General features: G+C 46.4%; 1 protein-coding gene across 4 annotated transcripts in view; it reads right to left on the bottom strand.

Moving 5' to 3' along the window:
- TEPSIN (TEPSIN adaptor related protein complex 4 accessory protein) overlaps window positions 1–15,185 on the bottom strand; it is a 54,070-nt gene extending 38,885 nt beyond the window's left edge. For all 4 annotated transcript variants that reach the window (XM_073606868.1, XM_073606870.1, XM_073606867.1 and 1 more), the window contains exons 1-5: window positions 15,053–15,185; window positions 12,506–12,578; window positions 8,177–8,268; window positions 7,999–8,092; window positions 5,106–5,173 (exon numbers count right to left, since the gene is read on the bottom strand). In XM_073606868.1, the coding sequence (XP_073462969.1) occupies window positions 5,106–5,173; window positions 7,999–8,092; window positions 8,177–8,268; window positions 12,506–12,578; window positions 15,053–15,088 (363 nt within the window). In that variant the 5' untranslated portion in view covers window positions 15,089–15,185. The remainder of the gene's footprint in view (window positions 1–5,105; window positions 5,174–7,998; window positions 8,093–8,176; window positions 8,269–12,505; window positions 12,579–15,052) is intronic.
- Between the last annotated feature and the right edge of the window lie 201 nt (window positions 15,186–15,386).

The raw sequence follows: 15,386 nt of genomic DNA, 5'->3' as shown, positions 1-15,386 counted from the left end.
ACTGGACCAGTCACTCTGGGACTCCTCTATCACACCCAATTCCAGCATCCTTTGAACCTCCCCACGTATTGCCTCCCGTCGGGCCTCTGGTATTCTATAAGGTTTTAGTTTTACCCTTTCTCCTGGCGGGGTAATAATATCATGCTCTACGCCAGATGTTTCTCCCGGCAGCTCAGAGAAAATCTCTTTGTTGCGAAGTACAAACTCTTTAACCTCCTGTTTTTGGGGTTTCGATAAGGTGACTGCGATTCCAACCTCAGGAACAAAGCAATCAGACTGGACCGGTGACAAAGTCTCTGCAACTAGGGATTCCCTATCCCTCCAGGCTTTCAGCAGATTGACGTGATATACCTGTTCCAGCTTTCGCCTTCCTGGCTGTCTGACCCTATAGTTCACCTCGCTCAATTTTTCAAGAACTTCGTATGGACCTTGCCATTTGGCCATGAATTTGCTTTCAACCGTAGGGACTAGCACCAATACCTTATCCCCCGGGGAAAAAGTACGGGTCTTGGCCCCACGGTTGTACACTCTCTGCTGTGCTAACTGCGATTGGGCCAAATGTTCCTTTACGATTGGCATTACCTGTGCAATTCTATCTTGCATCAGGGCGACATGCTCAATCACACTCCTGTGGGGAGAACTCTCATTTTCCCAAGTTTCCTTGGCGATATCCAGCAGTCCTCTTGGGTGTCTCCCATAGAGTAACTCGAAGGGTGAGAAACCCGTAGAGGATTGGGGTACCTCCCTAATGGCAAACATCAAATAGGGTATTAGACAGTCCCAATTCTTTCCATCTCTATCCACCACCTTCTTTAACATTTGTTTTAGGGTTTTGTTGAATCTTTCAACCAACCCATCTGTTTGGGGGTGATACACAGACGTACGTAATTGTGTCACTTTGAACAACTTGCATAGTTCTTTCATAACTCGGGACATAAAAGGTGTACCTTGGTCCGTAAGCAGTTCCTTACAAATACCCACACGGCTAAAAACAAGTGATAGTTCTTTGGCTATGGTTTTGGCCGAGGTATTTCGAAGAGGAATCGCTTCCGGATAACGGGTGGCATAGTCCATTATAACCAAAATGTACTGATGCCCCCTAGCGGACTTCATTATCGGACCTACCAAATCCATTGCGATCCTCTCAAAGGGGATCTCAATGATAGGAAGAGGTACCAGCGGGTTACGGAAATGTGGCATAGGTGCCGACTTCTGACACACAGGGCAGGAGGAACAATAATTTTCTGTTTCCTTCATGACCCCAGGCCAATAGAATCTCTGCAATACTCTCTCTCTGGTTTTCTCTGTCCCCAGATGACCTCCAAGAATGTGCCCATGGGCCAATTCCAACACCAACTTCCTGTAAGGTTTGGGCACCACAAGTTGCTCAACGGTTTCTTCTGCCCTTTGAGCCACTCGATACAGTAGGTCCCTTTCCACAGTGAAGTACGGGTAAGTGCAAGTTTTTTCTGGGTTCACTAACTCGCCATCTATTTTCACCACATTTTCCCGTGCCTTTATTAGGGTGGGGTCTTTTAACTGTTCTGTGGCAAAATTTTCCCTGTGAACCTCAAGATCTGAAAATTCCACAGACGGCATGTTTTCATCTGAGGATGTTGGCTCCTCCCCATTTTCTCGAGTTTCCCCTGCCAATACCGACAAGGGAAATTCTGGAGAGTCCTCACCACTCTCAGAGGAATTCTGGTCATCATCTTTCTGGTCTATAGGGGCACCAGTGGGGGGCTCAGGACAATCCCAGAGTTCCCAGAACATTGGAAAATCCCTTCCCACAATGGCATCATGTGGTAAGTGAGACACTAACCCCACCTGATGAGAGAGGTTACCTTTGTGGGTCTCAAAAAACACTGAAGTTACAGGATACTCTCGGGTGTCCCCATGCACACAAATAACAGCCACCTTGTTATTCCCAGAGACCACTGTAGTAACTAATTCAGCCTTTATCAATGTCACCAGGCTACCTGAATCCAGCAACACATCCACATTTCTACCATTAATACACATTTTACATAAATGTTTCTCAGGTCCCCGAATGGCAGTACAAGCGACTGTCGCAAACATCGACTGACGTCTGTCCCTTATAAAGTCACATTGCATAGGTTCATCCACAACTGGGCAATTAGCTGAAATATGTCCCTCTTGCCGGCAGCGGTAGCAAATAATCTTTTTCGCTGCCTCTTGCGGCCTGGGCTTCCCGGGCTGCTCCCGCCAGACATTAGGTTGAACCCCCACCTTCTCACTCTCTCCACCCTCACCCCTTGGAGTCATCTTACCCGCCACTGGGGATGGTCTGGTCTTAGGGTGGAAAGTCCGTGAGTCCCTGGAAGAGGTGGTCAGGTTCTCTGTAGCCAAGTACCTCTCAACCAGATCCACAAGCTTATCTGCAGTTTCTGGGTCTCCATGGCTTACCCACTTTTGGATGGCAGTAGGAAGAGCTCTCAGGAAACGATCCATAACAACACGTTCCACAATGTTTGGTGCGGTCAAAGTCTCTGGCTGCAGCCACCTCCTGCTCAGGTGAATGAGATCATACATTTGAGACCTGGGGGGTTTTCCAAGCCGGAAAGTCCAGTTATGTACACGCTGAGCCCGGACGGCCAGGGTGACACCCAGCCGTGCCAATATTTCTGTTTTTAGCACCACATAGTCTTTTGCTTGGTCCGGCTCTAGGTCATAATAGGCTTTCTGCGATTCCCCTGTTAACAGAGGGGCCACAAGTCCAGCCCACTGCTCCTTAGGCCACTTTTCCCTTTCAGCAGTCCTTTCAAATGTGGTCAAAAACACCTCCGGATCATCCTCTCCAGTCATTTTTGTCAGTAAACGGCTCACACCAAAGGATGCAGTATTAGTGGAACCACTTGCCTCACTGGTCTGCGGCCGTTGCTGCATTAATGTCTCGATTTGTTGTTGGAGTCTCTGCTCTTGCTTTTGTAACAGCTCTATGAAGCGGGCCTCAGATTGCTGCTGGGCTTGTTGCTGAGCGTCCAGACTCTGCAGTTGAGCTTTCTGCTGAGCTTCCAGACTCTGCTGCAAAGTTGCATTTATCTGCTGCTGGCTTTGTTGTTGAGCTGCAAGGCTCTTTTGCAAACCTGCATTTGTCTGCTGCTGATTTGCATTTGCTAGAGCCAGCTGTCTCAGTATCTCCTCCATGCTGGCCTTTAAAAAAAACTGCCCCTGCTTCTCCACCAACTGTGAGGGGTTAGCTCGGCAGCGGGTGTGTGTGACCCCCTGGATGGGTTCACCACACAAAATCAGGCACAGCAGACAGCTTGGTAGGTGAAACAAAAACAAAGGTGCGGTTTATTCAGACTAGATGCATTGAAAAATAACAGAAAAACAAAAAGAAACATGAAAAGAAATCCTGGTCAGCTTGACCGCTTACTACACACGTAGATTCCCTAACTAACAACTGGGTGCAGCCTTGTGCTGCCCCAGACCCTATCTCTCTTTGAGAAGTTTTGCCACACAGGCGTTAACTCACCGCAAAGCTCAGATACCACACTCCCCAGTCTACACAATCACAGAACTGGTTCCAGGATGGAGAATCTCCCTAAGCCTGCTGGGGTGTTTTCTATAGGTCTTAATGAGCCCACTTACTTCAGCTGGGCTCATTAACTCTTCCCCTGCAGGACTCCCAGCACTCCCCCTAGTGGTATAAGTCAGCATAAAGCCTGAATCTAGGGCATACATATTTTCCATCCTGGATGCAACCAGGTGATTTTACCTGCCTGCTGTCACAATATATAAAAAATGTTTTATTTAACATGTATGTATACTTTTTTTTTTTACATATACACACACATTATATATATATTATATATATATATATATATACACACACACACACATACATATATACATATATATTAGCTTTCCCCCCCCTTTTTTTTTATAAGTGACACTGGTCTTCCCAGTGAATGGCTGTGCAGTGGGGGCGTATCAGGACAAGTCTGATTATTGGAGGAGAGCACACAGAGTTCCCAGCATGACTAGAGAACTGACCACGGTGTGCTTTCCTGCTTAGTGTGGTCAGTTTTTATATAGGAAATCGGAGGGGCTGGCAGGAACACCAGGGATTTCACATAAAGGAAGCAATACAAAGAGAACAGGAGACTTTCCTCATACAAGTACATGGTACAGCAGCTCCATATCAGGAATATGAAATGTTGGAATAGCAAACGCTTTAATGTAGGCAAAGTCACTGGTCTGGAGCATAAAAAGAAACTAACCCCACAATACTTACCTTTCCTTCAACGGTCCGATGTCCTTTACCGACATCTTCTACCCGGCTTCTTCTGGGTGCCAGGCTGTGGCCGTCTTCATTGACTGGCACAGGATCGCACTGTGCCCTCCAGGCCATTTTATGTGGCCCTCACACTTCTCCTGCAGCCCCCCTTGTCTCGGGAGTTGGCAGTGGAGGAGGAGGACAGAACTCCTCCCCCAGATCCTGCTCTTCTCTGTGCAGCTGCAGAGAGGATAGTCTCTGCCCCCCCATCTTAGTAGCCAGCAGCGGAGAGGAGGATAGAACTCCTCCCCCAGGATCCTACTCTTCTCTGTGCAGCCGCAGAGAGAATCCTCTCTGCGACCCCCCATCTTAGTAGCCGGCAGCAGAGAGGAGGACATAACTCCTTCTACAGATCCTGTGCCTCTCCATGCAGCCACAGCACCCCCTCATCTCTGCCTCCCCTGTGCTCATCATTCAGCAGACTCCAGCCCTCCTCTGGCCCTCCTCCAGACCCGACACTTTCCGCTTCCCAGTTGCGTCCCAAGATTCTTAAGCAGCACAAGCTGTACGGAGGGTGCACTGTAAGGGAGGGTGGGGGGGACTTCTGATGGTGGTGGGGGGGGGGGGGGGGGGGGGGATGATGACATCTGATGTAAGGGGGGTGGGGTGTCCTGGACATCTAGTCTTACAGATATGAAGTGGCCCTGTGATGACATAATGCTGTATATGGTGAGGGCTTCAGACATCATTCATACACAGCAGCTCCCTCTAGTGGACAGTTCACAGATCTGTTTTATTTGCTGCACAGAATGACCCTTTATTACATTCTCTGCACATCGGGGCACCGATCACAACGACTTACCTGAGCTGAAGATCGAACTTTCTGGTAGAGGCTGATCCCATGAAGGGGGTCTGGAGGTCCGCTGACGGCTGCAATGGTAATGAGAATAAATAAGGAATAAATAGTAACACAGCATAACATCTAATTCTAGATCAGGGATATGCAATTAGCGGACCTCCAGCTGTTGCAAAACTACAAGTCCCATCATGCCTCTGCCTCTGGGTGTCATGGCTTGTGGCTGTCAGAGTCTTGCTATGCCTCATGGGACTTGTAGTTCTGCTCTACGCATTAAAGTGACATCAAAGGTCCAGATTTAAAAAACAAAAATAATCTTTGCTTTTTAAAAAACAAAAAAACAAAAATAACAAACATGTAAAACTTCCCGGCTCTGTAATGGTTTTGCACAGAGCAGCCCCCTGGATCCTCCTCTTCTTGGCCCCCCCCCCCCCCACTCCTGGCTCCTCCTCCTTGACCAGTGCCCCCCAATAGCAAACTACTGTCGCTGTGCGGCCCACAGCACCACTTTTTCCAAATCAGCCAATCAGTGGGGGTGAGAACGCCTCTTGCCAATCAGAAAACTAGAGACCCCGGCGTTAAAGTGGTATTAACCCCCCCAAAAAGCAAAACGTTCGTTCTAATACAGCTTACCAATTCTTAGATCTGGCGGCTGCATTTGTTTTCTTTTTATAGGCTTTCTTTATTTTCACCTGGCGATCCTGCCAGTAAGTCTTGTTTTTCACAACAGAACAAACCGTCCTGCAGATGTAGCAGTTGGAGGGAATCGAGGCCAACCGTTTACCAACCGGCAGGGGGGGGGTGCTTACAATGATCAGCTTTTTATTTATTGATCCCAAAAAGGAAGAAAAGTGCTACTGTAACGGATGATAAAGGGAGTTTGGGTTCAAACTATCGGCCTTTCCGGCTGCTGCGGAACTACAAGTCCCATCATGCCCCATGCCCGTGGAAGTCCTGTTTGTAACTGTCAGACTTGTCGTTCCACAACAGCTGGAGGGTTGTCAGTTTGACACCTGTGTGTTAGTGTAGCTAAATCCGTTAGTCCATCTCACACTCCCCCCCCCCCCCCCAACCGAAAATGCTGCTGTCTGCTGTGCTCCTTCCTCCAGAGTGGGGGAGGGGGGGCTCTCTAATACAGGAGGTGTGTTACTGGCCAGTAGACATGCGCAATTCGTTTAGTTCAGAATTCGTTTTTTTAACAAATTTTGACAAATTCGTTAAATTCCAAAATTTCCGAACTTAGAATTTCGAATTTTCACATTTCCTAATTTCGAATTTTCTAATTTCCTAATTTCGAATTTTCTAATTTTCAAATTTCCTAATTTCTAATTTTCAAATTTCCTAATTTCTAATTTTCAAATTTCCTAATTTCCAATTTTCAAATTTCCTAATTTCCAATTTTCAAATTTCCTAATTTCTAATTTTCAAATTTCCTAATTTCCAATTTTCAAATTTCCTAATTTCTAATTTTCAAATTTCCTAATTTCCAATTTTCAAATTTCCTAATTTCTAATTTTCAAATTTCCTAATTTCCAATTTTCAAATTTCCTAATTTCGAATTTTCTAATTTTCTAATTTCGAATTTTCAAATTTCCAAATTTCCTAATTTCCAATTTTCAAATTTTCTAATTTCGAATTTTCTAATTTCCTAATTTCGAATTTTCAAATTTCCTAATTTCCAATTTTCAAATTTCCTAATTTCTAATTTTCAAATTTCCTAATTTCCAATTTTCAAATTTCCTAATTTCGAATTTTCTAATTTTCTAATTTCGAATTTTCAAATTTCCAAATTTCCTAATTTCCAATTTTCAAATTTTCTAATTTCGAATTTTCTAATTTCCTAATTTCGAATTTTCTAATTTTCTAATTTCGAATTTTCAAATTTCCTAATTTCGAATTTTCAAATTTCCTAATTTCGAATTTTCTAATTTCCTAATTTCGAATTTTCAAATTTCCTAATTTCGAATTTTCAAATTTGAAAATTCGAAATTTGAAAATTCGAAATTTGAAAATTCGAAATTAGGAAATTTGAAGATTCGAAATTAGGAAATTCGGATATTCAAAATGTAATGAGTTTGAAAATTCCTTTTCTGTCAAAAAAAAAAAAAAATTTGAAAATCCAAGAAGAATGAAAATCTGAAAATTCGAAAACCTGAAATAACTAATAATAAATATTAAATGATATATATTGGAATTTCCTTTCAAATTTGGCTCTTAGTGAACGTAATGAATACGAATTTATCCGAAGTTATGAATTATCCGAAATAACGAATGCCGCATCTAAACGAATGGAACGCAACAATAATAAATAATAAAACCTTTTTATTATTAATTATTTATTATTAATTTGTTTATATGCAGCATTCGTTATTTCGGATAATTCGTAACTTCGGATAAATTCGTATTCGTTACGTTCACTAAGAGCCAAATTTGAAAGGAAATTCCAATGCCTCTAATTTAATAGTTATTATTTCGAATTTTACTGATTTTTTCTTTCTTTTTTTTTTCAGATTTTCGAATTTTCAAAATCCGAATTTTCGGATTTCCGAATTCGCTAATACGGAATTCGAAAATTTGCAAATACGAAATTCGGATTTCCGAAAAAAAAGCAAAAAAACGAATTACGCACAAATTTTTTGTCAGTGCACATGTCTATTGGCCAAATCCGGGTGGCAACAGAGGGGGAAAAAGCCTTAAAAAAATAAAACGAATGCAGCCGCTACATCTAATGATTGGTAAACTGATTATATATATATATATATATATATATGAGATTTCTGGTTTTGGGTTTAATCCCGCTTTCATTTTTTTTTTTTTTTCTTGGGAAGTGTAAGACGCCGGTGGCGGTTCCAGGACTGGTTTTGGATATAAATATGGGGTGTGGCGGGATTGGCCGTACCTGCAGCCTCCTGGATGTAAGCCGCATTGCGCCGGAGATCCTGGAGGAACGGGTCGGTGCTGTGAGCGCACAGATAGAGGAGGATCTTCAGCACCTGGAGAGCAGACAGAGTTCAGGAAGAGTCTAAGCAGCACCCACAGTCCCCTCCCCCCCTTCAGGAGGTTCCAGGTAAACCCACCTTTAACTTCACGCGGCAGGAGTTGTTCTGTAGGCGGTTCAGCAGGTATTCTAGGAGGCACTGCCCGCTGCCAGCAGAATCGTGGGAGATTCCTGGGGGGTGGGGTTAGGGAAACCAAAAGGAAAGCGATTCTTTTCAGATACGGCGACATTCATCCAATATGTGACAATGTTACTATCTGGGAAACTTTTTCATCAGAAATGAGGATTTTAATTCACAGAAGAGTTTATCGTAGAGTCAGGATCATCATCTGCGCTCTTCTATCTCATTCTATTATACTGTTAAATCCCCCCTCCCCCCCCCATGGGGGACAGTTCCTGAAAATGAACGAGTCTCTCACACTGGCACTATTCTAATTCTTGTCTCTTTGCTAATCCATCATTTTCTATCACCAACATTCAAGCCCTAAAAAAAAAAAAAAAAAAAGGGAAGCTATGACCTGAAACGCGTTGCTTTTTTTTTTTTTTGCTACTCCAGTATTTTTTCCTATTACCACCAACAATCAAGCCCTAAAAAAGAGGGAGCTATGACCTGAAACGTGTTTTTTTTTTTCTTTTTTGCCACACCAGTATTTTCTCCTCTCACCAACATTCAAGCCCAAAAAAAAAAAAAAAGGGGAAGCTGTGACCTGAAACACGTTGCTTTTCTTTTTTCTACTCCAGTATTTTCTCCTATTACCACCAACAATCAAGCCCTGAAAAAGGGGGAGCTATGACCTGAAAAGCGTTAATTTTTTTTTTTGCCACACCAGTATTTTATTCTCTCACCAACATTCAAGCCCAAAAAAAAAAAAAAGGGAAGCTGTGACCTGAAACGTGGTGCTTTTTTTTTTTTTTTTTTGCTACTTCAGTATTTTCTCGTATCATCATCATCAACATTAAAGCTCTGAAAAAGGGGAAAGGGGAAGCTGTGACCTGAAACATGTTTTTTTTTTTTGCTACTCCAGTAAATTGTTCCTATCATCACCAACATTCCAGCCATGATGAAGGGGCAGCTGTGACCTGAAATGTGTTGCTTTTTTTTTGCTACTCCAGTAAATTGTTCCTATCATCACCAACATTTAAGCCCTGAAAAAGGGGGCCCTGTGACCTGAAACGCATTGCTTTATTTTTTGCTACTCCAGTAATTTCTCCTATCATCACCAACATTTAAGCCCTGAAAAAGGGGGCGCTGTGACCTGAAACGCATTGCTTTTTTTTTTTTGCTACTCCAGTAATTTTTCTTATCATCACCAACATTTAAGCCCTGAAAAAAGGGGGCGCTGTGACCTGAAACGCGTTGCCTTTACCTTTTACATTTTTTATGAAGGTTAATAAAATTTATAGAGGACTGGTTACAGGTGTATGGCACTCTGTTTTTTGCACTCTATTTGGACTATTCCGGGGACCGGTAGGAATACCCCATATGATAGGGAGAGGGCTCTTAGAGCTGGAGATCATACCTGACTACATACCTACCCCCGGCACCGGTGCTCCACCAACATCTCCTGTAATATCAGTATCTTGTGAGATGACAAGAGTAGGAAAAAGGATATTTTTGTATATCCTGTAAAATCTTTTTGTCCAGTAGCCCATTGAGGGAGACGTCTCTAGGTATACTGCGTCCATCAATGGTGACAGAAATACAACCACTAAAAACTTTATGTAGGAAAATTACCAGTTCTTGAAACAGAACGCTGGTGGTCCAAGCCAAGGGAGGGGGGGGGGGGGGGGTAGAGTGGTGGTAGTTCTTTATGTAATAAGGAAGATACTGTGTCAGGGCCCAGATCTGAACCTTCGACCTCTGCTGTGTCTGGTAGTATCTCTTCTTGCTGAGCCACCCGAGATGCTGGACAGTTCCCTGAACAATCTTGCCTTGAACCTTGCTTCAGGTGAACCTTGAACCCTTTGCTCCTCCCATGAACTTCCTGATTTAAGCCATGTATTGGCACTTCCTGTTTGACTGATTATTGTGCTCTCTCCAGCCAATATTTCACTCTTGTCACTCCTGCTGTCATCTATATCTCCTCTAGCACTCGTTAACCGACCTTTGACTTATTCCTCAACTTCTGCTTCTGCTTGATCCAAACCTGGAACCACTTGTTGCCGACCTTTGGCTTGTTTACTGACTACGCTTTTGCTTGCTTGTTTACTGACTACTCTTCTGCTTGATCCCAACTTGCAACCACTTGTTAGCGACCTTTAGCTTGTTTAGCGACTACTCTTCTGCTTGATCCCAACCTGCAACCTCGTTAACTGACCTTTGGCTTATCCCTCAACTACGCTTCTGCTTGATCCCTACCTGCAACCACTTGTTACTGACCTTTGGCTTGTTTACTGACTACGCTTCTGCTTGTTTACTGACTACTCTTCTGCTTGATCCCAACCTGCAAACACTTGTTACTGACCTTTAGCTTATTTACTGACTACTCTTCTGCTTGATCCCAACTTGCAAACACTTGTTACTGACCTTTAGCTTATTTACTGACTACTCTTCTGCTTGATCCCAACTTGCAACCACTTGTTAGCGACCTTTAGCTTGTTTACTGACTACTCTTCTGCTTGATCCCAACTTGCAACCACTTGTTACCGACCTTTGGCTTGTTTACTGACTACTGTTCTGCTTGATCCCAACTTGCAACCACTTGTTACCGACCTTTGGCTTGTTTACTGACTACTGTTCTGCTTGATCACTGACTACGCTTCTGCTTGATCCCAACCTGCAACCACTTGTTACCAAACTTTGGCTAGTTTACTGATTACTCTTCTGCTTGATCCCAACTTGCAACCACTTGTTACTGACCCATTGGCTTGTTTACTGTCTACTCTTCTGCTTGATCCCCACTTGCAAACACTTGTTACTGACCTTTAGCTTGTTTACTGACTACTCCTCTGCTTAATCCCAACGTGCAAACATTTGTTACTGACCTTTAGCTGGTTTACCGACTACTCTTCTGCTTGATCCCAACTTGCAATCACTTGTTACCAACCTTTGGCTTGTTTACTGACTACTTTTCCGCTTGATCCCAACCTGCTATATCTACTAGGACGAAGGAAGATTCTGGACAGCTGCACTCCAAAAATTAGCCTTTATTCATAAAAAATTATATCAAAAATACATGCCACAGCAGAACACAGGACAGAAGAACTGACGTGTTTCACATGATCAAACAGTGCTTAATCATATCTACTGCTTGATCCCAACCTGCTATATCTACTACTGGACCCCGGCTTGCTCAACTCCTGGTGGGGTGCTCCTGAGGACCATGACATGGCAGCTAAACCCATTCCCACAGTCAGGGACGCTGGTGAACACCGGTTAGTGCTTAGACCCTTCACCTGGGGTGAGCCCGCATCATCTGCCAGGGTGACTGCCTGTGTACCTATCCAGCTGGTCAGTGGGAACCTCTCTACTGCTATAGCTACTGCTCTCTGAGTTGGACCCTGGACATACTGGAGGAAGGGATCTGTTCCTCCGTTGGATCTTGCCTGGTTCGCTAGGCTGGTCCCTAGTTGTAGGCATGACTTTCTCTAAGTGATTATAGCTTTCTTTCGGGATGAGGCTGCATTTGACTGGTCAGCGGCAGGGAGGCACAAGGCGATCCCGTTGATGTGCCCCCTATGGGTGGCAGAACGGTGGTGCTAGAAAAACACTGTGGGCGTAGAACCCCAACGAGTTTCACTGATGATGGCGCTTTGCTATATTTGGGCTTCTTGGATGGCCTTTCTGGCTAGTTCAGAGCAACTTTTATACCAGCCAGAAGGCCCCCCTTGCCTATTGCACGGGGCACTTTTTATTAATTTAACGTATTTACCATGGCCACGTGTATTTGGATTTTTATCTATACACAGAGGTAGAGGGTGCAGGTTTTTCGGGGCCTGTCCTGATGTCAGAGAGAAGATTTGTGGTCTTTGGGTCTCCATCATCTTCTTCTTCTTTCCAACTGGGAAGCAGAGTCCCCCTGGTTATAGCCAGGTGGACTAGAGTACCTTGCCCCTGTCAGGAGCTTTGTGCCCAGCAGGGGTTCAGGGAAGGAGGCCCATCCTCTTTGTAGGTCTGGCTATTGCTGTACCCCCATGTACTTTTCTGTGTGCTGTGATTTCAGGGTTCTCCACAATCACTGCACCAACCTTATCTAGAGGGTGGCTACATTCTTCCAAAATCCTCCGTACCAAAACTGAAGCCAAATACAAAGCTTTCACATTTTTACTGCCCTCCCCTCCCCCACAATGACTCTGTACTGTTGTGTCCCCAATAAGGCCTTTGCTATAGAACTCCTGAACCCAATCTTCAGATACTCGGGGAGAGCTGATCCATAATCTCCACACACTTCACAAAAGGAAAGGATACTGGCAATCTCTTCATACAGGTACCCCGGGCAGGGGGTGTCGTCATCGGAGGTCCCCTTCAGCAGCACAGGAAGCTGGAATAGAAGAAATCATGGAGTATTAGAGGAATGAGAATGACGGGAATCCCGAAACTGGACTGAACCTCCTGACCGCATGAAGGATCCTCACTGGGGAGATGTCCCCTTATTCTTGCCATGCAGCCAGTGACCCAATACTGTGTGCTATAACAGAACCCTCCAGCAGGGGGCGGAGATGTCTGCAGGTGACAGGTACACTTACATTTAGATGAACCCCTTTCCAGGCAGCAGCACACAGATATGTGGGAGCACGGAGCGCGTCCGGAGCTGTACCCCCAAATGTGTACATTGAGGAAAGAATGATACATTGTATCTGAAGACAAGGCTGAGAATAATAATGAAATACTTCAATCAGGATGAAAGGGCCGGTGTAGAGGGAGACAGTGTTGGGGGGAGGGGGGGGGCAGAATTGGAGATCAGTGTTGGTTGCTGTAATTGTTTGGGGATCAGTGCTGGGGGGTCAGTGTTAGGGGGTCAGTGTTGGGGCAGTTAGTGAAAGGGGGGGTCAGTGTTTGTGTCAGTTTTGGGGGCAGGGTCAGTGTTGAAGGGGGGGGGTCAGTGCTGGGGGCAGGGTCAGTGTTAAGGGGATCAGTGTTAGGGCAGTTAGTGCTGGGGGGGGGAAATCGGTGTGGGGGGGTCAGTGTGTCAGTTTTGGGGGCAGTTAGTGATGGGGGGTCAGTGCTGAGGTGGTGGGGATCAGTGTTGGGGGGGGTCAGTGTTGCGGGGGGGGGGGGGGGGAATCAGTGTTAGGGTGGGTCAGTGTGTCAGTTTTGGGGGCAGGGTCAGGGTTGGGGGGGGGGGTCAGTGTTAGTGTTGGGGGCAGGGTCAGTGCTGAGGGGGGGGTTCAGTGTTGGGGGCAGGGAGTCAGTGTCGTGTCAGTGTTAAGGGGATCAGTGTTAGGGCAGTTAGTGCCGGGGGGGGGAAATCGGTGTTGGGGGGGACCAGTGTGTCAGTTTTGGGGGCAGGGGCAGTTAGCGGTGGGGGGGGGGTTAGTGTTGGGGGCAGGGTCAGTGCTGAGGTGGTGGGGTTCAGTGTTGGGGGGGGGTCAGTGTGTCAGTTTGGGGGCAGGGTTGGGGGTAGTTAGTGATGGGGGGGTCAGTGCTGAGGTGGGGGGTATCAGTGTTAGGGCAGTTAGTGCCAGGGGATCGGTGTTGAGGGGTCAGTGTGTCAGTTTTGGGGACTGGGTCAGGGTTGGGGGGGGGGGGGTCAGTGTCAGTGTTGGGGGCAGGGGCAGTGCTGAGGGGGGGTTCAGTGTTGGGGGTGGGGAGTCAGTGTTAAGGGGATCAGTGTTAGGGCAGCTAGTGCCAGGGGAGGGGGGGAATTGGTGTTGGGGGGTCAGTTTGTCAATTTTGGGGGCAGGGTCAGTTAGTGATGGGGGGTTAGTGTTGGGGGCGGGGTCAGTGCTGAGGTGGTGGGGTTCAGTGTTGGGGGCAGTTAGTGCCGGGGGATCGGTGTTGGCGGGGTCAGTGTGTCAGTTTTGGGGGAAGGGTCAGGGCTGAGGCAGGTCATTGTTGGGGGATCAGTGTTCGTGTCAGGACAGTCAGTGTTGGGGGCAGGGTCAGGGTTGAGGGGGGGTCATTGTTGGGGACAGTTAAGTGTTGGAGGGGGGAGGGGTCATTGTTGGGGTTCCTTTACACATATGCAGTAAGGACTTCCAAGCCCCTGAAAAGCGATGGAGGGTTTAAATTTATTCTGCACTCCAGAAGCAAAGCCTCATGGTCTCACCCCCTCCCCCCCTCTCTCTTTGTCCTGATTAAAGTGAAAGTAAAAGAAAATTCCCCATTTTGTGTTGTCACCAGAAAAGTAATAGAGGGGGAATCTTCCAATGGGGACACAGAGTTGTCAGGTGACACCCCAGGGATTCTCTCACTTTGGAGGGATTCCCTCTCACTTCCTGTTGTGTGTATGGGACAGGAAGTGGAGGAAAATCTCCCCAATGGGGACACCTGACAGGGGGTATAACTCACTCTATTCAAAATGGAAACGTTTTGTCTTTAGTTCTTCCTTAAAGAGCCCCCTGTAAAGCGTCATGAAGGGGGGGGAGTTGATATGATCGGAGGGTATGATTGGGATGGGATAGGGGGAAGGTCCCGGAATCAGTGATCCGGTTGGTCCCGGCGCTTCCCTGATCCGGAGTCATCGTAGAGAAAGGAGGAAATTCCGGCTCCTCTCCATTCATAACACACAGAGGGAGGGGGAGGGGCTTCTGTCACCATGACAACCGTCCCCCTCAGGTGACACCAGGACAGGAAGTGAGGGGAAATCTCCCAATGGGGTCACAGGCAGGAAATGTAAATTAGACTGATTTTTAACCCTTCACAAACTAAAGGAAAACAGACACTGGGTGTCTGGCTCTATCAGGCTGGGGGAGGGGCCCCTGAGGTATGGAGGGCCCCACTGATCACTCTTCATACCTGAGGGACCCCATACTGGGTACTCGGCTCCCCGCACCCCCGGATCCGCCCCGGTACCTGGTGAAGGAATGCCAGCCGGTCCAACACCGCCATCCTCCTCCCCTGACAGACTCTGTCGTGGCCTCTCTGACAGGGCCGGCCACCGCCCACCAATCACAGCACAGTCTCCTCCCTCGTCCAGCCAACCAGCACTCTCAATTATGTTCATCAACCCTCCCAGCCAATCACCTCGTTGGTGTCTCCTCCCTCAGCCAATCACCGCGCTCATATTTGCACCCTCAACCAATCGAGACCTTGTTTTCCACTCGCTGGTTTCTCCTCCCCCCCGGTGGGCGTAGCCAAGTGGGCGGGCGGCCGGCCAATCAGGAAGTGGTTGGCTGCTTTCCCCCAG

The sequence above is a fragment of the Aquarana catesbeiana genome, linkage group LG12 (genome assembly GCF_042186555.1).
Source record: "Aquarana catesbeiana isolate 2022-GZ linkage group LG12, ASM4218655v1, whole genome shotgun sequence".
NCBI classification, from domain to species: Eukaryota; Metazoa; Chordata; class Amphibia; order Anura; family Ranidae; genus Aquarana; species Aquarana catesbeiana.
The sequence above is the reverse complement of the archived record's forward strand: the minus strand, read 5'-3'. Positions and strand labels throughout refer to the sequence as shown.